The sequence below is a fragment of the Chlorocebus sabaeus genome, chromosome 15 (assembly GCF_047675955.1).
Source record: "Chlorocebus sabaeus isolate Y175 chromosome 15, mChlSab1.0.hap1, whole genome shotgun sequence".
Classification (NCBI taxonomy): Eukaryota; Metazoa; Chordata; class Mammalia; order Primates; family Cercopithecidae; genus Chlorocebus; species Chlorocebus sabaeus.
In genome coordinates, this window is record NC_132918.1 from 56,002,722 (window position 1) to 56,029,553 (window position 26,832).

Genomic DNA, 26,832 nt, shown 5'->3' on the forward strand with positions numbered 1-26,832 from the left:
ATCCTATGGGCTTCACCTTACCACTGAGACAGTCACCACCAGGAGGTATTTAAATAAGCAAAATGAGGCCAGGTACAGTGGCTTATGCCTACAATTCTAGCACTTTGGAAGGGTGAGGTGGGAGGATGGCTTGAGCTCAGGACTCAAGGCCAACAACACAGAGAGACCCCCATCTCTACAAAAATAAAAATGAAAAAATTAACCAAGATTGGTGGCTTGTGCTTGTAGAATCAGCTATTCAGGAGGCTAAAGTGAGAGGATCGCTTGAGCCCAGGAGGTTAAGGCTGCAGTAAGCCATGCTCGCACCACTGTACTCCAGACTGGGTGACCGAGCAAGACTTTGTCTCAAAAAAAGAAATAAAATAAAACAAGCAGCATGAGGATTTCTACTCTCATGGAGCTGGGATATTGAGAAAATGTATCTTAGAAAATGACACTGATTGGTATTTTATGACCCAGCAGAAGTAATTGTTTCAAACATTAACCTCTCTGGGCCTCAGTTTTCTTATCTGTAAAATGAGAAATCATACTGGATGACCCCGAGTTGTAAAATTCTACAGATCTGATTGATTCCATGATAGCTCCTAAGGGAGTGATCAAAGCAAATTAGAGGAAATTCAGCTGCATATTCAAAGGGAAAGAGTAGAAAGAAACTGAGAGAAAGGAAGATAACTCCCTGTTGTTGGGAAAAGGCCATCACAGAGCTTCCCATTAATTTCTTTGCCTCTTTCATTCTTCTGTCAACGAAAGCTCTGCAGGGGTTGAAGATATAAGTGATCAGAGTGGGCTTCAGGAGGTACACATACTTTCCACAGCAAGTGGTAATTAGAACTGGGGGCGTTAAAGAAAGAGGAGATTTTGGTTAATGGGGATAAGGGTAGAATGCCATTCCCAACAGAGAGAGACAAACATCATTCATTTACAACATTTGGAATCAGTCTCATTGCTTTATATTTATACCTCATTCATTCATCAATGAAAAAAATGTCTACTGAATGTTAGGTTTGTGCCAGGCATCCCATTAGCCACTGGGGATATAACAATAAGAAGCTTATAATCTAGTGAGAGAAACAGAAATTAGAAAATGGTTATTAAAATAACCAATAATTACATTTGTGTTAACTGCTGTGAAGGAAAATTACAGGAAGCCATGCAAGGGGGTGCAACGGATATACAGAAGATTGTCAGGAAAGACCCTCTGTATGAGTCCATTTTGTGTTGCTATAAAGGAATACCTGAGGCTGGGTAATTTATAACGAAAAGAGGTTTATCTGGCTTATAGTTCTGCAGCCTGTACAAGAAGCATGGCACCATGATCTACTTCTGGTGAGGCCTCAGAAAGTTTCCAATCATGGAAGAAGGTAAAGGAGAAGCAGGCGTGTCACATGGTGAGAGAGGCAGCAAGAGAGATGCCAGGTTCTTTTAAACCACCAGCTCCTGTGTGAACTAATAGAGTGAGACTCACTCATTACCATAAGGAGGGCATCAAGCCATTCATGAGGGATCCCCTACCATGATCCAAACACCTCCTGCTAGGCGACACCTCCAACATTGGAGATCATGCTTTAATATGAGATTGGGAGGGAACAAACATCCAAACAACATTACCCTCCAAGCTGAGAGGGACAGGTAGATAGAAGTTAGCCAGGACAAGTGTGCACCTTCTGGGAGCAAAGTAGGAGCAGAGCCTCCAGGCCCAGCAAAGGCAGGTACAAAGGCCTCATGGTAGGAGAAGTGGCCTGGTGCCATTGAGGAATGAAGGCTGTGTGACAGACAGCCATAAGAAGTTGGGGGTGGCAGGAACAGGACTGAGAGTAAGATGAATGCAGTTGAGAATTTTGAGTTTCATCCTGAGTGTAACTAGAAGTCGCTGCTGAGTTAGGGAGAAAAAACACAGGTGATCAGAGCTGAGCTTTTAAAAGCTCTCTCTGATGCACTATAGAGACTGGTTTGAAGGGCAGTCTGAGTGTATGGGCAGGACAACTGGAAGTCATTGTGGGTATCCAGGCAAGAGATGGTAGGTTGGAACACACCAGCAAAAACTGGAAAGATGCTTTAGGGGAGAATCCCTAGACCTTCACTGAGCCACAGACTCAAGGGGCCATGTGTCCCCTGAACACTCAGGTATCAGTCCTGCCTCGCCATCCAGGCTTTGGGCTTCCCAGATCCTTAGGAATGATGATTCCTCACCTCTTCCCTCTCTCTTTACTTAAAAAAAGGGGGAATTTTACCAGTCTTGCATGTACTACATGTACTACACTGTAGACGCCCAATTTCCTATTCAGGGCCAAATTTCTTTTACCCAAAGCCTGTGCTGGTTCTAGTTCTGGTAATGTATTTGCACTGCCTGCCCCAAAGTCAATTTCCTAAAGATCTCCATTCAATGGCTGCTTCTTAGCCTCCACTTCTAGGCATTTGACATATTGCTTCTTGTATTCCTTCCTGTAATTATCTCCTCCCATTAAAACAACAGCAAAACACCATGATTTGCTTATCAGATTTGCAAAAAATTTAAAAGATAAAATGTCAAGTCTTGGTAAGAAAGTGGGAATAAGGGCACTGACCAAGCCTATTGATGGAAGTATAAACTGGTGAAATCTTTTAGAAATCAGTTCAGCAGCTTCTCTCAGTACTTCAAGTGTGGGCCAGAACTGAAATCAATATGAAGAAGGTAAATCATTTTAAAAATTGTAGTGATAATTAGGTGTCTATCTGGGGGAAAAAAAAACATAACTTTTGTTCCATACTTATACCTTACTCCAGAATAAATTTCTGGTGAATCCAAGATTTAAACATTAAAAATGAAACTACAAAGACACTAAAAGAAACCATGGAGAAAATTTTTGTATACTAATTGTGATATGAAACTCAGAAGCCATAAACAAACATATTGATAAATTCATCTCTATACAATTTTAAAAACTAGCATGACAGAAATAGCCATAAGCAAATTTAAAAGTGGGGGGGAAAGAAAACCTGATAGAAAAAAAAATTATTTGTCACTTATCACAGATAGAGTGTTAATATCCCCTAATATATAAAGAGAATCCATATGTCAATAACAAGATAGAAAATTGTGCAAAAGGTATCAACAAACTGTTCATTAAAAAATACACAAATATAGCTCTTAAATATTTGAAAAGATGCTGAATCTCACTCTTCATAAAGTGTGAGTTGTTAATTAGCCACATTATGATACTTTTCGGGGGATGTCAAAGAACAAAAATGTGATAGCACACTGTGTTGGAGGGGACATGGAAGATAAGAATTCTGACACACAAATGGAAGAGTAGCAAATTTGTACAACTTCTATGGAAATTTTGGTTTTATTTATAAAAATTATGACTACATACACCCTTTGACCCAGCAATTCCACTTCAAGGATAATTTATCAGATAAACTTTTATCTACATGAAATTAGGTACACACAAAGTTATCAACTGCAGCCACCGCCACCTCCAGAACTTTATTCACATCCAGAAAACCTACAGGTGGACCACTAGCCTTTGGACAATACAGCAGCCTTCCCAGAATTTGCTGAGTAAGACCTGTGGGAGCATAGTCCTAGTGGAAAGAGAAACCGTTAATTGAACTTGAACTTCTCACCAACCAGTGGTATAGGGGGCTCAGAAGAATCCGAAATAATTAGACTAAAAGAAAATAAGGTATAGGACATTTCTTGTACATCTTTATATGAGGAGTAAGCTTTATGTTTGCCTCATGCTAATCTGACTGCTGTCCTCCTTTCTTGAACTGGACTCAGCTGGACTCTTCAATATGTCACCTAAGACCCTTTGCTGTCAAGTGGTGAGTGCATAAACAAAATCTGATGTGCCCATACAATGGAACACTATTCCAAAATAAAAAGGAATGAAGTACTAGTATGTACGGCAACATGATGAACCTCTAAAACATTATGTTAAGTGAAGAAAACTGTATGTCTCAAAAGACCACATACTATGTGATTATATACACATGAAATGTTCAGAAGAGGCAAATCTACAGACAGAGAGGTAGGTTAGTATTTGCCTGGGGCCAGAGAGAGAAATGGGGAGTGACTACAAACTGGCATAAAGAATATTTTTAGAAGTGATAAAAAATGTTCTAAAATGAGATTGTGGTGATGGGTTACAAATTCTATATGTTTACAAAAAATTACTGAATTGATTAAAATTTTAATACACTTAAAGTGAGTGAATTTATTGCAGGTAAATAATACCTTAATATGGCTTTAAAATAAAACCCCTCTGTTATTTGGTCCAACCCCCACCTCAATATCCCAACAATGCTGGCACGGTCTCCATTATCCACACGTAGCTTGTTAATGGTGACTTCATGCCCCTGCTCATTCTATCCTCTGTACCTTGGATGACCTTCTTATCCCTTTATCCCTGTATCCCAAGTGCCAATCATTCATTCAATCAAACGTGTATGAATGATGCCTAAGTTGAGGCAAAGGTGGCATCTAGAGGGGCTAGGTGGCCAAGGAAGCATCCCTATGACTGATAATGAGGGCCTGGGGAGTATCGGGGTGTGGTCCAAAGACAGTATCAGAATCTTGGGCTCAGGACCCCATTCCAGGACTACTAGATTTTCCAACCTGGAGGTCAGTTGGGTAGTCAAAAGGCCAAAAGTGCTCCTCAAGTTCAACACACCCATGTCATCACCACAATGTGCCATTTGTTCCAGAACAATCCATATCTTCCCATCTGGCCTGTCTCTTGCATTCCCATGACCAATGCACTAGGGCTGGCATTACCTCACGGCCTGGACAGAACATGGAGACAATAGACAGGGCAAGAGATGTCAAGGGCCCAAAGCAGGGCCATATCTTCTCATAGCTGGACAACAGAGCCCATACCCATTTCTGCCCCTCGGTGTTGTTGCTGATGTTCTGACTGACCCTGATGCCCTTCTTTTACCTCACCCACATCCCATCTGAACTAAGCCAGAGAAAGGCAGATGTGGCTTGGAAGCCATTCTAGACCATGTTGGTCATGATGTTTTATTGACAAATGGGCAAAGTAAGGCCCAGAGACATTCAATACCAGGATCAAAGTCAGGCGGTGGGTACATGGCAGGGCTGGATTCTCTTTGCAGCTCCTTCCTTCAAGGTGGCTACAGTCTTATTTCCTCCATAATCCTTTCCCTGGCTTAGATTTATCTACCATTTTTCTGAATGCATAAAGCATGATTGAGTTTATTCCACACAATTTAGCATTTGATAATATACTGTTTTGAAATATTATTTAATTGCTTCATGTGTGTGACTTTGGTTTCTGCTACCAGGCTGTGAGCTCCTTGAGGACAGGAAATTAAATTTTGACTTATTTATTAGTTCATTTCAACAAGAAAAATAATTCCATGCATTTAGCTTCACAACACTGGAATTATGGAACACTATTTTATTCAGTAACATCAGGGACCAGTGAAATCCACTTCATTTTCATCTCACTTTTTATCCTAGGGGATCTCATCCACATACAAGGCTTCAACCACCACGGAGTGCATCACCAACTTGACCTCTCCCTAGCACCCCAGACTTGTATATTCTGCTGCCTGCTGGATGCCTCCTGATAAATACCTGGGATGCACCACCTTGACCTTTGCAGCCCTGATGCAGTCTCACCTCCATCTGAGAATGACACCTTGATCACCCAGTACCAGATGCCTAGGAAGCAATCTAGACTCTGCCCTCTCCATTTTGTTTTGTTTTGCTCCTCATGATAGGAGGTTAACCCCCAAATTCGTCTCCTATCTCCTTCATAGCTCTTCTATTCAGCCTCCCCTTCTGTTTCATCATTGAACTTTCTTTACTCTCCAAGTAACTCTCCCAGTCATTCTCCTTAATTCCCTTGCTCATATGAGTTTTCTAAAATATAAATCCATCTCCCACATGAACCCAATCCTACAGGTTGGGACTGTGTTGGGTATCGCTCCATATTCCCTGTGCCAAGCCCTCAAAAAATCCTGGAAGACTGAGGCAATGGGCAGGGCCCTGGCCTGTTCTTTAACTTCTCTCCCTTCATTACTGCAGGTGCCACCAGGCTAACCTGTCTTTGTGAAAGGAAGAAACAAATCAACCTTGCACAACCAACAGATTATTAACAGCCTTTGAAAGAGCACTATTATTGACACAAATGGACCACCTGTCCTTGAGATAAGCATAATAAAGGAAACAATGACATCCATTAGAAAGTACTTGTTCGGGCTTTCAGACCATGACTTTGATGTATGAGAAAGACACTTTCGGGTCTCTCCAAGATCTAGGTTTGTTAGGCTTGCTTATTGGAAGTCAAAGCTTGCAGATCTATTGCTAGAGTGTCTGTTGACATTTGGACAGTGCATATTGACTATTTGCAGTCTGTCTGATTGTGTGTGTGTGCACATGCACATGCGTGTGTGTGTGTGCATATGTAAAGCATGCTATCAAAACTCATTTATCTGTATAAACTGTTCCCCTTTTAAAATCATTGTCAGGGGCTCTACCCATTGGTCCATCTACACTACCTTCCAGAACAACCTTCAGAAACTCTGACACATTCTTTATGCCCCAAGAGTGGATTTGAATTTCAGAAACAGGCAAAGGTCATTTGGAACCAAGTCTGATTAATGAGATGGATAAGCAAATTAAGAAATAATATTACTGGTCAAAATGAAGAGCCACTATAAAATGAAGGTGAGAGATTGGAGCTGATTCCACTCTGTGCCTCTGAAGATAGTTCCAAGCATAGAATTCTGGAAAGATTTTTGATAATTGGCCCCTCCCTGGACTGCTGCAATGTCCCCCACCCCACACAGGCCCATCCCTCTAAGAATGCCCTATGACTATCATGATGCTGCGTCATTATAACCTCCACGAATAAACCAATTCTACAGGGCCTGGCTGGAAAGGGGCACTTCCTCTGGACACCTTTATTTAAGACAGGAATAGAAATAACTGAAATAGGCCTTTTGGCCTCTGTTGGCCTAATAAGATCCCAGCTATTCTGATTTGTTTCAAACCCAACTCATTTATCTCATTTATTTAATAAAGAGTCAAACATCTACTACAGCAGCCCCAAGCAACATTTTAGGAGTTGGTGAAACAGGAGTAAATAAGAGAAAAAGTCCCTGCCCCCATGGACCTTATATTCCAATAGAGTTAACCAAAGGATGAACAAACAAATGAATAATATAAAGTCAGGTAGCATTAACAACTACAAAGAAGCAGGAAAGGAAATAGAGTGACAGCTGGCAGTGGGGTAATCAGGGAAGATCTCCTTTTGAGCTGAGATCTGAATGAAACACAGGAGCTAGCCTGGAGGGTACACGAGGGAGGAGCATCCCAGGCACAGAGGACACCCAGAACAAGTTCCCCAGGGCAAGAAGGTGCCTGGCCTACTGCTGAGAAAGCCAGGATGCCAGCATGGCTACAGAAGATTAAACAGCAAGAGAAACACTGAAAGAGATGAAGCTGTAGAGGTTGCCAGGGCAGGCAGACCCCACCTCTGCCAGTTACAGCTCTATGATCACAGACAACTTTCTGAGCTTCAGTTTCCTCACTTGCAAAATACTATTTACTTTTCAGGGTAATACGAAGACTGAAAGATCGTGGATGCAGAAGGAGCCCATCTAGTGCTGTGCCTGCACATAACTACCATTCACTGAGTACCAATTATTGCCATTATTATTATGATGATCATCATCATGATTATGTTAACCTCAGGATCCACCTCCAGCTGAGTCACCAGGGTGTGGAAATCATCTAGATCCTATATAAATAATCCTACCCTTTGGTCAGCAGAATGCAGGAACTAAAATGCTGAACTCCCTCTCCTTACAGTCACAGAGAAACAACTACCAGTCCCCTTCCCTTTCCCTCTGGGAATCTCCAGGGTTTCCTCTGAGCTGTTTCATCATAGCCTCTCTTCTCTCAAGCCAGCAATCCCAGGACCACTATCAGTCACCAGCTCAGACCACAAGGAGACAAAATTGGACACATCTTACAGGCTCTGGTCCCATTCAGCAGTCTGTTTTTGGGTACAAACTGCTGTTGGGGGAAGCTGCTATTTTGCAAACAGTTGCTGCCACGGTGCCCTGTGGGACCATAATGGAGCTTTCTTGGCATTGCCCAATCCGGGGAGATGTCTGCCCCTCTGAACAAGAAGCCCACTGGAGCCCGGGCAGCACACAACTTCACAGAGCCCACAGGAGGCCAAAGATTCTTCAGGGCAGCAGATGCTCAGGGCTGGGCTGGAGCCACCACTACCAAACCTTCCCCACCAATCAGCCTGGACCCCAAGGACAAAGCTCCTGTATAGACAGTAGACTAAGCCTGAAAGAGTTTGGATATTAGACAAGCTAGAGGGCTAATTAAAATGTAAAATGTGGTCCGTGGGGCATAAATTCCTACAAGCCCAGAGGGATCTGCCATTTAGTACACCAACCAACCAAGGCAGGGATTTACTCAAAGGCTCCCCTGAGGGCTGCAAGCACCAGCTTACCTTCCAATATGCTTGATTTACCTCCCAGACGTGCTGGGCTGAGAGGACAGGAATTCCCCTCCCCCATCCTCCATTCATTACCATGGCCTGATGTGGTATTCCATTGAGAAAGGTGACCAACTCAGGGTTGGGGACTCTTTTGAAAGCCCAGTGCCTTGGAAGGGCTTCCATGTTGTAGCAGTACAAAGCAATGAAATCCCTAAACTGTGAACTCACAGCAAAGATGCCCTCCTGGAAATGCATCACAGCAAGGGGATGGGGGTGAGGGACATAACTGGAACATCACAAACATATACATGTTGTTTCCCAATGCAATATTTAAGAGCAGAGCTCCACAGAATCTTGGATGGTAGAGAAATGCAGACAATATTGCAACAAGGTCAAGGAGGAGGAAATGTCCCCAAGCAGAGTATATTCAGATTGCTAGGAAGGAGGTTTTTGTGATGATCAAAAAAGGGGTGGGGGTTTAAAAACAGCACTGCTCTAACCTTGCCCAACCCAGAATCATGGGGATCCCCATCTTAGCTGGGGGTAAGTTCACAGGATCTGGAGTCCACCAGACCCAGCTGTGTGACCATGGGTAAGTATTTAAATTACTCTGAGCCTCGACTTCCTCCTCTGCAATACAGGGATAGGACCTAATAGTACCTATCTCATAAGGCAATTGTGAGGATCAAATGTGACTTAAGCTTGCAAGGTAATTAAACCCCAGTAAGAGCCCCTTGCGAGCCAGTTATCATGAATATCTGCCCTCTAGAGACACACACTTAGCCTCTCTCTGAGTGCACGTCAGTTATTTTTTTCTTGGAAGTCCTCTCTCCCTCCGTGATGTGTATGATCTAAGACTCTTCTGTCTGTCCATCAGCACCTGTGCATCTATCACTGATACATGCGCGTGCGTGTGTGTGTCTGTGTGCAAGTGCAAGTGCAGGCAGCTGAGGTGTGGCCGTGGCCCTCCCTTGGGTATGCATACCATCGGAAAGCCGTGTGAGCGCTGGTCAGCTCTGTCCACTGCTTAAAGACCCTGTGACTATAGAACCACACTACTAGAGGGCAAGGCCAGCAGGGCACGAGGTCTGAAGGGTGCACACCCCTTTACATTCTGGCATATTTCACACCCAGGTTTCTACCAGCATGCTAGGGAAAATACTGCAGGCTTGGGTCTGGGCAGGGGCTCCCTATCTATAGGCCCCTGGGCCACTGTAACCTCCAGCAGGCAGCAGTATTGCGTACCAGGCCCTGCCTGGAGTGGGGTCCTCAGCCATTATGACAGCTGCTGCTGCTGTTGACACTGCAACAGTGACAAATTCATCCTTCTGACAAGATCCCTTTAAATAATTCACAGGGAGCTAGGGATTAAGACACTGTTTCTCTCTGTCTCTGTTGAGATTTAAAACACCTCCAGCTGGGGTATTTAAAGAGAGTATAATGGGCTGCCCCTCCTGGGTCTCTCCTCCCCCTTTTCTCCTTTCCCATTTCCCCAACTCATCACCCACCCCACCAGCCAGCCCTATAACAAGGAGGTCCAGAAAACAAGAAAGGAAAAAAAAAAAAGGAGGGAACCAGTGCTTGGCTGGTCACTATGGCAACGGCGGCAGGGTATTCAGCTGCCATTATTGCAGTGCCTCACACATGTGATTATCTTAAGCTGTCGATTGAATGTGGTTCTCACTGCTGCCCAACACGGCCTTGCAGAACAAGGCAGGGGTGGGAGCTGGAGGCCCCAGGCCCCAGCTGCTTAATACTGCTATGCCCAGGCCTGGACTCCATTGATAGACGAGCAGAGAGTCACCCCTGGGAGAGACTGATGGCATTTCCCTTCAGCTTGGAGGGATTTCTGCTCAGAACGTATAGCAGAGGCCAGCCTCAAGCTGGCCCATCATGCCAGGTTACAGGCTAGGGAAATGGACTCCTCATTCCATGAGCTCAGGAAGTTTTGACTGAGCATGAGCCATGCTGGCTGGGGCCAGCCAAAGCTGCCTTGGAGACAAGAGAGCCAGCCTTGGGAGAAGGAAGGGGCGGGGCCTCTGGCAGGAGCTCTTGGCTTCATTCCCATTCTCAGGATGGAGGCAATTCCCAGTCTCTGGGTGAAAAAAAGCCACATCTGGCCTCAAGAGAGGACATCCCCACCACATCCTGTGTGTTCTCCCAATTGGGTGGGAATGTGGCCACCATGTGTGATCCACTTAAGGGGACCGCTTTTTCCTGGGACTTTAGATGCTGAAGCTTGGCCCTAGGAAGCCTGCAGAGAACTCTGCCTCCATTGAGAAAAAGTATTCCACTCCTTTGCTTCCTGGACTTGGTTTCCCAGGTGCAAGAATATTCTTCAAATGACACGACCCCTGGTTAACCCCAATAGACACACTCTGATTTTTCCAATGTGTCCTTTAAAATTCAGCTCCCATATTAAGCCTCTCATGACAGCTATGCTCAGGCCAGCAATGCACACAGTGGGGCCACCATTACTTTCAACTGGCACCAGGACTGTTCCAAATGGCAGAGATCAGTCTGACCTTCCCTGCATTTGCATCCCACAGTCTGCCCCGTGAAGATATGGCCAGCCATACACAGGTGCCCATCACTTGAGGCACCGCTCACCTGGGTCACCCCTGCCTTGTTACATAATGAACTGCTTGCACCTAAATGCAAACGTGGACCATTACCATTTGCCGCATTGGTTTAAAGGCAAAGCTCTTGATCAGCAAATAAGTCAGAATCTTGACTACTACATTTGTCATGTAGGCTGTCCTTCGCGACACTGGGAAATGTATTGGACGTGCCTATCTCCACCAGAAAGAGCAACAAGTGGGACAGCATGCATGGAGATGAGGATGTGCCACGATGGGACCCCAGCCCCATTCTATTGGCAGAGCAGCATCTCAAATGGTGGAGGGGTGCGTTCAGCCCCACTGGCACTGAGGACAATGGATGAGACAAAGGAGATCCCTGGAGCCCCTCACAGCTCTCCCTTCCCTTCCCAGCAGTTCTCACTTCCTGAACACTTCTCAGGACCTAGGGGGTGGGAGGGAATCCTCTTGGGCTCCTCTATCACTGCCTGGACCCGAACATACACAGGGACCACCTGTATCCTCTTGAGGATCCCTGGCCAGGGCTCACCTACTCCAGGTTCCTCTTGGACTTGCTGCTGTTTGGTCCCCCAACCCCACACTTCCCCAAACCACCTCCTCTACCTCCCCCCATAGAGCTTACTTTAAAAAATGATTTATCAGGTGCTTATCACATGCACAACTCACTGGTTTGCTACTTTAAAAAGCTACACTTTTTCTTTTTTCTTTTTGAACATTTGTCCCTCCTCATTCCCACTCCTCCCCACCGCAGCTCCATTCTCTGGTTTCTCAACAGTCTGTGAGTCTGAGTTCATCTCCTCACACTCCTTGAGGGGCAAAGATACAAAAGTGAACTTTGTGGTCAGACAAGCCTAGGGTCAGTCTCAGAGGCACCCCCACCCAGTCCTGGAACTTTGGATAATGGCTCTTTGGAAACAGAACTTTGGAAATGGGAGAGATGCCACCTTCCTTCCTTGCAGTGTCCCGGTGAGAAGTGAGGTCATACAAGTAAAGCTTGATGCCTGGCACACCATTGGTATATAATTAATGGTGACAATTAGTGTAATAGTTATCATTATTAATAATAACACTGATATTAATAACAGGGTGTGCTCTCTGACATTGTTCATGTGAGAATCACAACCTACCACGCTGATCTTGTGTCTCCAGGGGCCCTCCTTCATCACTTCCCACCCTCATCCCATGCAAGTTAGGTCTTTCGAACAAGAGTCCGTTGTTACCACTAGTACTAGTCAGGGTAAGTGGTACTGCACTGAGACAGTTTACAAACAAAGGTAAACACAATGTAATCCCAATCACTCTATAGATAAGATCTTACATTACCCATGCTATAAAGGCAGCATATGGGCTTAAAGAGGTTGAAGAACTTAACAGAAAATGGAAATAAGCCCAGGACATCAGATCCCAAATCCTGGACATGATCCTTCATACTACTGAAAGTATAGTGGGATTTTGGCCAACTTAATCTAACGCTTTTGCCCATAACTAGAAGTAAGGCCAAAGCCAATATCCCAAGGCTGCCCTGTTCCTGCAGAGGCTAAGTTCCTCCTTCCTGGAACCAGGCTCATCTTCTGACAACCCTGATCCTCCCTTCTTCACCTGTTTTCCTCCTGTTCGTCTTATCCTCACTCTCCTTCTAATGCTTTGTCTTTCCCAATAATACGTTTCTTTCCTTCACCAAGGTCACCAGTGGGAGTACTGTGAGTTCAGGCTGTCAGGGCAATGCTGACCCTCCTCAGTTCCAATCCAGTGCCTGCGTCAGGAGCCCTGTGTCCTCTCCCGCCCTGGAGAGCCACTTGTCCTTCAATTTGATAAGCGCTGTCATCAAAGGGTCAGTCCTCAGGCTCACATGCTAGTTGCATAAAGGTTTCCAAGATTGGGACAAAGGGCGTAGTGGGGCAACTGTCCTCTTGGGGAAGGTTTTAAAGAAATGGAAAGACACCTGTCTGGACCAACAAGGGTTAAGCATTCCTCCAAGAGGGGGAAGGTGGGCTTGGGTAACCTCTGGAATTCCCTCCCAGAGTCTGTGGACAGAAATGTCTCTGCTCTGTTGATGAATGAGTCTATGAGCCATTTCCAAGAGCAAGAAGATAAATCTGCCAGACAGTAAGGTTCTGGTGAACCACCACAACTCCCAAAGTTGTTTAATACAGCAAGCTAGAGAAGCTTCTGTCTCTCTCTCTCTCTCTCTCTCTCCCCCCCTCACCGTACACTCCCCTCCCCCCACCCATACCGCACACACACAAAGTCATATCCAATATATTTCTGCAATCAGTGTAATGACTGACATTCTACTCTACAACATGGATCATCTGTGGCATCCTATTCACCTTTCCGTTAAATGCATACACATGCCCACAAAAACAGTCTCATAGGAAAGCCCCATGAGGGCAACCACAAGCAATGAAGCCAGGCAGAGCAGTGGCCTCACTGTTCATCTGGCCCAATTCTCCTCCCCTGGGGATCCACTGAGGTAGGTCCACCCATGCACGGCCCTGGAGTCTCTTCCCAAAAGCAGCATCTGAATCTCGTGGCTGCCGCCTTCCATCTCCTGGAGGAGGACCTGCTTCCTGGCTCTCACCCGAGCCCCTCAAGCCTTTGTCTATCACTGTCTCTGTCAGGCAGGTGATTTTAAACTTCCATTCCTAAAAGATGCATATTATATAAAAAATGTTTTAAGTGCCTCGGGTGTTTTGTTCCTCATTGCTTCATAGAAGTGACATTAATAGCCAGGGAAGAGCTCTGCTGAGTGCAATTATGGAGGATGTTTCAGGTATGAAAGCTGTTTTGAGCCTGCTAATGTTTCCTAATTACAGGCCTTTTGGTAGAGAGAGAAAAAGATAAAGAGTGGGTGGGAGGCCTAGGGTGGGGAGCTCTGACTTATCTCAGTGGTTTACCTGAAGAGGGAATAGCAGGGGAGGGAATGAGGGAGGGAACAGGGAGGTCAGAGGCCCAACAGCAGGGGAGGCTGGGCCTCTCAGTTGAGAAAGTGGTACTAATTCCCAGGGAACAGCTCAGAGAAAGAGTACCACCCATGTATCTTACTGTGAGGGGGAAAAAAAAAAAAAAAAGCCTTTTGCAGACTGACTGAGCCTAAATTTAAGGAGGCTCAGTCTGGGAGTTCCTTCTGGAACTCAGCCTCTGAAGATACCACGGTGGGTAGCATTTCATTGGGAAAGACAGTGGAGCATAATTGTTGGCAGGAGAGCCAGCCTCCAGGAAGTTAAAGGTCAGCACTGGCACTTTTTCACCATGAGACCTTAGGCAATTTACAAGCTGCTCCATGCTTTAGTTTCCTCATCTGTAAAATGGGGCTATTGTGAGGATTAATGTGTGCCTGGCTATAAGGCACTTAGGGTCTGTCATACAGTGACAGATTTTTTTTTTTTCCTACCTAGTCCATCTTTCTGTTACCTATATCCTGATTCCCTCTGTTACTCTCTCCTGTCTTTCTCCCTGGCCTTCCAGTAGGCTCTCCACAACACAGGAATGGACACGGGACCTCAGTGTCAATTTCCTCCCCAGGGGATGGTCCAGAGTGAGCATGAGAGGGATTCACGCCAAGCCAGCCAGGCCCACTCAGAGCTAATTCCAGTGCTTTTGCTGGGGGACCCAGGAGGGGATGTCTGCTCTTCTCCAGGGCATACGGATGAAAGAGGCTATAGGGGCTAGAGCTACTGCAGGCAGACATCTTATGACCAAGAAGAACTCCAGTATGGAACTTACACTGTGGGAGTAGAGAGAGGAGAAAAAAGGATGGGAAGACAGAGAGAAAAGAGATAAAACAAGAGGGTGGGGAGGAGGGATCGATTGATGACCACCCAAACTTGAAGCCACACCAGCCCCTGGACCATTCAGTTTCATGAGTCAACCTATCCTTCGAGACTGGGTTTTGCTTTTCTGTCACTGGCCATCAAAAAGCCCTGACAGATACTAAAGCATAGAACGAGAATAGCTTCCAGCAATCAGCGTTCAGGTCCAAAGCTCCCAGGTCCCCATTCAGTGGTGCCTGTCTGAGAAATCATGGCCAGCCCCACTACCTTCTTCTGACCTTCTGCCTCTGGCATGTCCTGAAATTCAAACGTGGTGAACTTCCATTCACAAAACCATTTTGCCCAGAGCTAAATTTCTCTTGGATTTTTCTAATCTAGCTTGGGCTTTTCTGTCTTAATAAGCATGATTGAATCATTAAAGGAAGAAAAGAGAAAATTCAGCCCTCCAGAGGGTTAGTGATGTGCTAGCATTTCCTAAGTGTTTACCAAGGAAAACTTTTTACTGATATTGTTTCATATATGACAGAGTTATCATCCTTACCCCATTGAGCAGAAGTGAAACCTGAGACCGAAGGAGTCTAAATAACAGGCCCAAGATCACACAGGCCGGGAGTACAGATCCAGAAAAATAGCCAGTTTATTTGATGCCAGGACCTGAGGCCTTAACTGCTTCTCCATAAAGGTCTTACCCATCAGACCAGATAAATTGTAATTGATTTTGCTTGGCCTTGGAATGGATGAGGTGTTATTAGAGTGGGTTTCTCTTCAGTGTGCTTTCCTGAGTCACTTGAGGTGGGCAGCTGGTGGGGGATCTGACAGGGACTGAGGAGACAGCCAGGGACTGCCAAGTGGCCTAGACAGCGCACACATAAACAACCAAGCAGCAGCTGTGCATTCGGCCTGCGCGCCGGTACTCATGGGCATGCATTTCGTATCAGGAGTTAATTACCAAACACGGACATTCAAATACGTGTTGTTCCCTTCACAGTAGCCTGCTCTGAAGCTCTCCATTCAGTCTAATAATCCTCCCATTATTGAAAGTGTTTCCAGAACTCTAGAACTGCTTACAGAAGCACAGGGTGAGATCAGCTAATTTAACTTCATACATACACACACACACACACACACACACACACACACACAAGCATATGTACGCAGACACACACATATATACACATATATATACACATTCATATATATTCATACCCATATATACAGATACACATATATACACACTATATACACATATATGTATACATACATGCAGACACATAGCACATATATACATATATACAAATATATATAGAAACACATATATACATATATACAGACATATAGACACATGTATACATATACACACAAATATATACACACATATATACATGCACACACACATACTTACATTTCTACAGATATATAAATGCACACACACACACACGGAGCGCACATGAGCCCAGCTCACTCATCCTAAAGGTTCACGAGGCTTGGCTTTGGACTTCCTTCCTGTTTTTCCTCTATCACATCCCCCTTCCTATGGTGAAGATCTGCCAGTGTCACAGTAGTCAACAGAGCACGCCATGGGCCCTTAAGGTGGTTCCATAGGACAGCACAGAAGGAGGTGGAAACTGGAAGCCCTCGTGGCACTTTTTTGAAAGTAAGAACTCAGGTAGATGTTTACACATAAGCCACACATCTCACAAATACAGAAACTTACACACACAGAAGCCAATGGTGGCCCAAGCACAAATGGCCAGTGAGCCCTGGCCAACCACTTCAAAAGTAAAAGAATTCTGGACTGAGATTTCCAACAAGCAAGTTAAATAAGCCTCTTGATCAGAGGGACTAGGTTTGCCTTTCTAATCCATCACAGCAGGGGGCTGAAAGCACCGGGGACTTTCTTCTGCCTGTCCTGGTCCCCTGTATCATGCTTATCTCAGGAGAACTGGCTCCATGTGCATCACTAATTATGCTCTTTAAAAAGATATTGACCACCAATTGGGTGTTACGAGGCCTACAACAAACATGTTACAGTGTATTTGGGTTACAGTACACCTAAATAGAGTGTCTCCTAAGTTCAGGGGCCTGGGTTGGAGATGCAGACAAGTATCAAGAATGATCCTTATTCATTTATTCAGTCAGTCAACAAAACATTAATCTGATCCTGTCCTATGCCAGGCTGGTGCTGGGCACCAGGGACACAGAGAGGGAGCTGACTCATTCTCTGACCAAAAGACTGACACATCAACAGATATTTAACTTACAGAGTGAAGAACAGAATGTTAGAAGTTGGTACTAAGCCCCCCAGGCTTAAATAAATGGGGGACCCACCCCAGCCATGGTGGGAGGAGCATCCAGGAGCGTCCCAGAGGGGCTGAGAACAAAGTTGACACCTGAGAGATAGAGTGCTGGGGAGAACGAACAGAGTGGGGAGGCCAGGGAGCATCTAGGAACTGCAGCAGAACTAGAGGTGCAACCAGAAAGACTACTGTTTACAGAGCACTACCCATGGCTGGGCACGGCACTGACTGTTTATCCACGGGACCTCTCTGAACTCCCCACTGCCTAGAGGTCCAGAAATGTAAAGGTTAGGGAATCTTTCAGGGCTGGGCTAGAAGCCATCTCAAAAAGGGTCACCAGGGGTTGTAGTGACGGTCCCTGGGATAGCCCGTTAGTGGGAGCTCAGCCTCTCCCCGGCATTTGTTACTTTGTAAATGTGTTTGTTACCTTTTTCCTTTGTTCACCACATAGCCCCTGATTTAGATTAAACCTAAAGGCCTTCAATGAAAGGCAGGGTGCTGCAATCGATTATAAAGCAGCATTTTTAATCTGGGAACACTTTCTGGTTTTGCCATGTAATATTGCTTTCCAACAATAAAACTGGGAACGATCTGTGGGCTTTGTGTAGGTGAGTGGTCCAACCCCTTCCTATATCTGGTAGTTCTCAAGTACAGCAGCAAAGGCACACACTAAGCCCCATAAAAGGAAGAGTCCCTTGGCCTCTCTCTGGGTCTGGGAAGCCTGCCACACAGGCTATGCACTGTGGATGGGGCCCCTTGCAATGCCAGCTGGGCCCCTGGCAGCATGGTGTGACTCCTCTGGACGAGGCCAACCCAGTTCCTTTGAGGCCTCCAGAACAATGCCACCCACCACCTCCGCCTTAAGCATCCACGCATGGTGCCCTGACTGCAGAGAAACCATCTGAGGACTCGCCCTCCTGTTCGGGCTGACAGTCCATCTCCCTCCCCAATCTTCTCCACACTAGGTCTCAGAAAAAGGTGAACCCCTGCTCTCCCAAGCCTCCTGGCTTCTCAAACACCCGAGCTCCTCAGTGCCGTGAAGTTCATCCTCCTCTGCTCCAGCAGCTCACACGGTGATCCACTCAGAGCCTCTTCATCACCCGGAAGAGCTCTGTGTGTCTTAAATCTGATGTCAAGGTGCCAGGTCTTCCTCCAGTCCCAGCCATGCCATCACATCTGTTCTTTAGCCTCATTGAGACCTACATCTGGGGCCCCTGGGCTGGTCACACCAGTCCCTCCTGGCCTCACTCTCCTTCCTGTGGGGTAGATGTCATGAAATAAGGTGCCAGCGTCCTCAGCCCCTGGCCCCTTCGGTCCCGTCATTTTTTCCTGTGCAACCAGAACTCTGAGGATCCCACTGCCACAGCTCTTCCAGGCAGTCAGGCAGCTGAAGGAGGCCTGTGGATTAGGATCCTCATGCGTGCACAGTTGTCAGCCACAACCCAGCTCTTACTCCTGGCCATATTCCTCCAAAACACGGCCAGCCTCTCTGCAACTCTCAGTAGCAGCTCCTTTTGTGCCCTCTCAACACCTGCTATCCGGACTCCACATGCCTCACCCTCCAAACCTCACTTCCAACCCAGAGAGAAGATACGAAGCTGAGAGGAATTTTCTATTTCATGGCTCTGTCATGTCAAAACTGAGCACTCTCAGCTCTCCGTAGGTGCCTTTATCTGTGTCTTGCTATTTCAACAGGAAAAGAGCCGTTTCCCTGGGAAAGGCAAGTGCACCCACAGCCCCTCGTTCCCTCCATCTACCAAGCTCTGTCCTCCCTCCCCTTACCAATTGCTGTCTCTACTGCCCCACCTCCTACTGACTCTTCACCTCTCTGCTTTCTGGCTTCCTGCCCTGGGCCCCTCTGAAACCATCTGTATGCTTAACCTCAGGGTTTCTGGCAGCTAAACCCAGTGGAAATGTTTAACACCCAGAGGCATTTGCCACTTTTGTGCCCTCCTCCCTGACACACTCTTCTCCTGGCTTCTAAAACTTGACCTCCTCTTGGTTTTCTCCTGCTCCCAGCCCACTCTTTCCCAGTCTCCACGTCAGGTTCTATTTGGCACGTCAGTGCAGGTTATCCATCCAAAGCTCTCACCTCTTTCCCCTGTGGACACTCCCCTGGGAGACTGCAGCCACGCCCCAGGCTCCCATCTCACTGACATGGGGCCGCCTTCTGATTCCATTGCCCCAAAGTCAAATGCTGATGGCACACCTTCCCGTGGGTGCCTCAGAGACGCTTCAAGCTTGACAGGTCCCAGATTGACTCATCCTCTTCCCACCCAAGCATACTCCTCCTCCTGTGTCCTCTGACTCCAAGGATGGCACCATCATCCACCCACTTGCTCAAGTCAGAAACTTTCAACAGTGAAACATTGAGTCAGGTAGTGAACTAGGTGTAAGTTGCCAACGATGAACAAACGCACAGAGTCCTGGCCACCCTGGAGGTTATAATATGGCTGAAGGGGGGCTAGAAGTGAATCAAATTCTAACACAGAGACACGTAAACTTTGGGACTGTGTATTGTGCTATTGGTAAAGCTCCCTGGCACTGAGAAGACCTGTGATGAGGACTCTAACATGACTGGGATGCAGAGAGCATGTCCCCGAGGATGGACACGAGCAGAGATCTGAAGATGATAAAAGGAGAAGTCAAGAATCACTTCTGGTTTCTGGCCTTTATAAATGTGCTAAGATTTGGATAGAGAATGCACATGTGTCGGTGGGGAAAGGAAAAGGGGGTGAGATCCGCTTGGGCCACGTTGAGACTGACATGCCCATGAGCATCCAGTGAAAGAAGTGGCAATTGGACGTGTGAGTCTGAGCCAGATTTGGTGTGTTCACAGAATTGGAGGGTACTGTCCCGAAAGAGCACGGAGGAAACAGACAAGCAGGCCTGGGATGGAAGCATAGTCCTTGAGTCCTCCTTTTCCACCCAGACCAAGGGCCACGTTGACCCTCCCCCGGTTGTTGTAAACTAGACAAACTCAGAAGCTACTCGGGGCACCAGGAGAAGAATGATCTGGCTGTGTGTTGCCTCACAATGAGTGCCGGGGAAAGGCAGCTGAGCATGCTGGTAGCAAGTCGGGAGGGCAAACAGGGAGAGCCCAGGCAGCTGCTGTCTCTAAAGGGCATGCCTTGACTTTGAATGTTTCCCTCAAGGAGAATCTTCCTTGGGAAAGGATATCAGAAGTATAAAGAAAACAGGTGTTGTGTATAAAAACCAAGGGAAAAATTAACCATAAATCATGTCAGGGCCTTGTAAAAACACACAAACCTTCAAACAATAACTTAATTTGTAAAAGACGGCAAGTTCCTAATATCCAGGTGATATGGAAGAACTGCTGCCTCATCAGCTTTACATAAAGTCCCAAGTAAAAGTCGGAAGGTTTTCCTGGTTGCCCACAGTGTTTCTGGCATGATTTGGACTTGTTCAGTGTGGTCAGGCTCTGCCCCTGTGCCTGCTCCCTGCTTTAGGGAATGCCAGCTCATTCTGGACCTTGCTTCCCTGTTCCAAGGCATGATGCTTATGCCTCAAGCAATGCAGTTCTTCAAATGCTGGGATAGGGTAACAGTGAGAACCCAGTGGAGAATGCACAGGTGAGATAACTGTCCACCCTGTGACCCGAATGTCCCAATTAGAACCATCCCTGCAGCAGAACCAGGGCATGGTGATGAAGTGCTATGCTGGAGATCCTTCATGGGGTATAGAGATTACAGGGACGGGATGCAGAGAGAAGGTCTGGGACAGATGAGGAGGCCTAGGGCCACCCTGTCCCAGCCAGACATCACCCACTGGCTGGGATAAAGAGCCCACTCCCACCTCCTCTTGCCTTCTCCCTTCATGATTAAGCTCTGAAATTAGCCAACTGCCCAATCAGGGACATGAACATCATCTCCATCTCCCCTCTCTTTCTCTCCTTCCTGCCATAGTCCATCCATTGCCAATTTGTCCTCCTTAACTTTTCTCAAACTAGCCTCTGCGTATCCTATTTTAACTTGATTCTTTTGTCACATCCAAGACTGCTGAAAGAGCCTCTTAAATGCTTTTCTCTTAACTGTTCTCTACAAGTCTGTCAACAAATGTGACCATTTCCTTCTCCTGCTCAGGATCTCACCATTACCTATGGCATAAAATCCAAGTTCCCTGCTCAGCATGGCAGTCACAGTCCATCGCCACCATTCCAGGTTCCAACTTACCCTCCAGCCCCATCTCAGCAGCACTTCCACCATGCTCTGTTCCATACACACAGACTCTTCCCTCTTACGTGTTTTCATAATCTCATTATCCCTTTCAACCAGCATTCCTCCTACTTAGAACATCTTTCCAGGCTCTTGGTACAACATCTGTCAATCTCCTACCCATGCTCTAAAGCCCAGCTTGCTTGCACCTTGTCTATAAAGGCTTCTTGTCTAACATCATGGCTTCTCATTCCCAACTCTGTGCCCACATCTGCCTATTAATCTCCACTGCCACACACTGGTTCCCACAGGAGGCCATGAGCTCCTCAAGGATAATCTATCTTTGTAGTTGACCAGGTACATGAACACTAGATAAATCATGACTGTCTCTCCAAGGCAAGGTCTAGGTGAAAGAGAGCCTTGGCCATTCTGAACTCTACCTCCTCCCTCATGTCTTTGCCTTTGCTGCAGCCCTTTGGGCATCACAGATCTCTGATCTGCCTCAGTGTCACCACCCTGCCCCCATCCCCACACAGCCATGGCCCCAGTTGTCTAGGTATCAGCTTTCAGAAACGACTGTGTCAAGAGATGGTCTACATCACCACATGAGGCAGCAGCTCAGGCTGAGACCCCCAGTGCTGTCTTTACATGGATGGGCAGTGGACACACCCGTTCACACCTGTATTCCATTCCCCACAGGTACTGCTCTGGGTAGTCTCTACTCTCCTAGATATCATATGGGTCCAGGAACTCACAGCAGGACTGAAAGACGAATGGTGTGATACTCACCCCTGATGCAGGATTGGCCGTCCAGCCCAGCTCTGCAGTAGCCGTTCTGGTGTCCATTAACGTTTCTGTAGATTGAAAAGAAAAAAGAATAAACAAAAAAACGATGAGTCAGAAGGATTGCTATGCAGTGGCCCTCAAGATCATGAAGTTGTTTGTGATAGTAAATGACAGTAGTACAAGGAGCTTTGTGCACTTTCAAACCCAGGCCCCTCTGTGAAGCCCAAGGCTCAGATAGCAAAAGAAGCCTGCTAAGATTATGCAGCTTATGGCAAAGTTTGATACAGACCTCAGGTCTGACGCTAAGTCCAGTGCTGTCTCCCCAGTGACCCCAAGGCTCCTGTGTCGGATGAAGTCATCTGTGCACCCACCACTTTACCCCCAAGACCCAGTTTCTTCCCAGAGATTCTACCAGGGCCGTGTTGACCAAGTAGCCAAATTTAATTCCTTCCTCGGGCCTTTCTAGGCCACCTCTTTCTGCCTTCTTCCTCCCCATTGTGAGGCTTCTCTGGCGTCATCTGTCTGCCCTCCTTCCTCTCCACACATTCTCCTCTGCCTCCCCATCAGGCATCTATATTGACACCCTTGAGTGACTTCCCATCAACTCCAAAGGGCTCACATAGATTTGGCAAAGGTTTCACATAGAACACAAACACGCGTCTCACATCCCAGCAGCCTACCATGCAGGTGATGAAGTCGCAAGGGTGGCCACAGCAGCCAGCTGGTTACCTTCCTTCCTCTGGCCACAGGAAAGGAAAGACAGACAGCTGGATGCTGCTGTGAGCTCCTAGGAGCCATCAGGGATAAACTGCACATATTTAAAATGTATCATTTGACACATTTTGATATATACGTACACCAGTGAAACCATCACTATGAATTAATAAACATATTCGTCATACCCAAAAGTTTCTTTAGTCCCTTTGTAATACTTTCCTTCCTCCTACTCCTAACTCACCATGTCCCTGTCCCAGGCAATGACTCATATGCTTTCTGTCACTGTAGATTAAATGGCATTTTCTCACATTTCATATAAATGGAACCATATAGTATACGCCATTTTTTACAAATCTGGCTTCTCTCACTCAGCATAATTATTTTAAGACTTATTCATATTGTTGTGTATACCAATAGCTAATTTCTTTTTATCGTTGAGTAATACTCTCTTGTGTGATGTGCCACCATTTGTTTATTCATTCACCTGTTGTTCCCAGTTTGGGGTTATTATTGTGAGAGTCTATGGGAATTCCAGTTCCTCCATATTTTCATTGACACTTGGCATGGTCATTTGTTTTTAACTTTAGCCATTTTAATCAGTGTGTAGTGCTATATCATTATGGTCCTAATGTTCATTTCCTTGCTGGCAAATGGTATTAAACATCTTGTCACATACTTATTTGTCATCCATAAATCTTCTTTGAAGTGTCTATTCAAATCTTTTTCTCCTTTTTAAATGGATTATTTTCTTATTATTGAGTTTGAGAGGTCTTTATATATTCTGAATACAACTCCTTTTTCAGATACATGCTTTGCAAATATTTTCTCCCAGTCTGTGGCTTATGTTTTCATTTTTGTAACAGTGTCTTTCAAAAATCAGAAGTTTTTAATTTTGATGAAGTACAATTTATCATTTTGTTTTCTTTTACACTTTAGTGCTGCGTCTGAAAAATCTTTGCCTAACCCAAGGTCGCAAATATTTTTTTTTCCTACCTAGGTCTATGATTGAAGTTAATTTTTGCATAAGGTGGAAGGTATAGGATCAATGCACTTTTTTCTTGATGTGGATATCCAATTGTTGCAGAGGGGCACTTTTAAAAATTTACACAATGGTGCTATATGGGCAGGTGATGGTGTCCTAGCCACCTGCGTTCCCAGGATACGTATCAAGGGAACAGACACAGCACCTCCCAGCTGCATGGCTACTCAACAAACAGGGAAGGGTACAATATAAATGATGCATCGTTTGGGGTTTTTTTCTCCTCTTGTCCTTCCCACTGCCTCCCCTTCCCATCACCATGAGAACAGCCACTCCTTGCTTACCGCATCAGGGAGGAGATGTCAATGCAGAGTCACAAAATCTTGGGCCCATTATGAAATGGAAGAACCCTGTCATAAACCAAAAGTTTGCAGAGAAACCCACCCTAAGGGGCAGGACTAAGGGAATTAAAACAGAAGTGATAAATGGGGAGTTGTGTGGAAGAAAGGGTCTTCCTATGCTCTCATTGCTCACTCAATCCCAAAGAACTACCCACTCCACAGGAGAAATGCTGAGAGCCTGTCTAGGACACGGGCTTGGATATTCAGCATCCTAGGGAGGTGAGGGAGTGGCCAATGGCCCCGCCAGACTAACATGGCACTCAGGGACAGCAGGGGGGCCGAAGGGCCTGAGTGGGTCTAATGAGGGGGACCTGGGAGCATCCAGTGGTGACCTGCATGGGATATGAGCAGGGTTCAGGTGGGGTACAGGGTATCTCAGCAGGTGCCTGTGTGGACAGGAGCCAACAGAGCCAGGGAGCACCTTCCTCCAAAGCTTAACACCATGGGCCTACTTGTAACCCAGATAGCACTTCTGCTACCCCAGCGAAACAGGGGCTCAAACTGGAAATGAAGAGGCATAAAATGAAATAAAGAAAGCTGCATTTTCCTACCCATGTGAGTTTGTGTTCGGATTGAGTCGTGCCCCATGCATATTTGAAGGAACATAAGCACTGGAGCAGGTTTCTTAAGTTTGTTTTCATCTCCAGTTCTTCTGACAGCTGGGGAGGCTGGTCTCTGCTTGGAGCAGCTCTCCCTCCCTCCTCCCATCTCCACTTCGCAGCACTAATAATGATCATCATGACACACCAAATTTACATAATACACTTCTCAGAAGACACTCCATGAGGCTCTGCAGAAACTCATCTCCATGATTATTAAAATGTCTCTGCCAGGAGGGCCTGAAACAGGGGCAACTGAGCCCCTGTGGCAGAGCTGGGAATCGGGGTACAGAAAGCTGCAGTGCTTTCTGCCAAGTCACACAGTTTCCCACCCTGACACCGACAGCCTGAAATCTCAGCACATGGACCACAAGGCCGACCTGGGCTTTTGAAGGGCTCTGAAGAAGCTCTGGGGTTGGACAGGAGTGGGATCCTCACTCATAAAGCCAAGAAGCCACAAAAGCTCCCAGAATAATGCATCCCCCAACCCCATAGCAAGATCATGTTGGAGGAGCAGGGAGCCGGCAGAGGATGGTGGTGAGGAAAACAGTCCAGAAGCAAATAAAAGAATCAACTTTACTTCTTTGTCGTCCAAGGACTCATTTGTTTTGTTAACCCCATAAATACAGCCCAGGACTTCATATTAGTCATGATCACCTGCTCTAGGGCTGTAATTAAATCTGCTTCTAAATAATGTTTTCCACACACTCTGTGGGACAGAATTTGCAGCAAGAGAAATCCATTTCTTTACATCTGCCCATTGTGGAGACAGAAGAACACAAAACCATAAACCATCCACTCGATATGATTAAGGGCAGTTTCTTTTCTGGCACAGAGAGCTCCTGATGATGGCACTACACTCTGGTGGGGGCTGAATAAAAGTGATTTGAGCAGGTTTACATCTCCCTAGAGAGGAAGAGCGCGCTCATTTGCATTTATAAAGCATATTGAGAGTTCTGGCAGAAAGTTATGGTGGAAGCACAATTAAATATTTACCATCACTTCTGCTCTCAAACAGTGGCATGGGGACCAACCCAGCTGGAAGTGCATGTGGTGCTGTCAGATCTGGGGATTCCTGCAGAGGACACGACTCTGGGACCCATGCCCACCACCCTCTGGGAGCACATACTCCGTGCCCAAGGGGAGATCGCCGGGAAGGGCACATGCAGGGTAGAGAGAGTGCTGGTGTGGGCAGACCAGATTGCAAGTCCCATCTTCACTACCTAGAAGAGATATGACTTTGCTCGTGTCATACAACCTACCTGTCCCTCCGCCCTCCCTGTGTCTCTCTCCATCTCTCTCTCCGTCTGCACCCCTCATCTTCAGGACGGGTCTAGTGCTAACTAGTAGCCAGGATTATGGGGGGAGAACGTGAGGCTGAGTGAAATAAAACACTGAAACATGCGGTATTGCTATTACTATAACTTAATCACTCCAAGCTTCAGTCTCTTTAGCTATGACAAGAATCTGAGATGGTATATCCTATATGATATCAATAAAGCATCTTTAAGAATCTAATTATGTTACACATCTAATGATATTTCATCTGCTTTCTTCTTTGCATTGTTGTAAAGACCAAGGGAATAACACATGTTGGGGCTATAACAATGCATATAAATTGATGTGTGCCCTAGAGAAATTCATGGTTTAGTTGAGGAAAGGACAAGAAGCAAAGTCATAACTGGCACCCTATTCTGGCTGAGCCTATGAGAAAAATACTGGAAAAAAGAACTGGAAATATTCTTCTGTATGTGGGGAACAGGTGTGCCTGTCCCAACAGCGAGCATCAGGGAGTCTTGCCCTGTGTGTAGGCAACGGGAAATGCTTGAGGTTTCCTGGAAAGGGGTGGGCAATGGTGAGGAGGAAAGAATGGAGTATCTCCCCCTGCTTCTTGGGACAGAGATGGGAGAGTGACTCCTAAAAGCAACAGTGGGAGGGGCAAGGACCGGCTGAAGGGAATGAAGTAGGAGTCACCCCAAGCAGATGGGAGAGTGAGAAAAACAGTGAGCAAAAGGAGAAGGGAGGCTAAGA

At 46.2% G+C, this 26,832-nt stretch overlaps 1 protein-coding gene across 1 annotated transcript in view; it reads right to left on the reverse strand.

Annotated features, from left to right (window-relative positions):
* Nucleotides 1-26,832, reverse strand: part of EPHB1 (EPH receptor B1) — a 453,280-nt gene that overhangs the window by 301,686 nt on the left and 124,762 nt on the right. Inside the window, exon 2 of the mRNA XM_073023598.1 lies at nt 22,109-22,173. Within this exon, the coding sequence (XP_072879699.1) occupies nt 22,109-22,173 (65 nt within the window). The remainder of the gene's footprint in view (nt 1-22,108; nt 22,174-26,832) is intronic.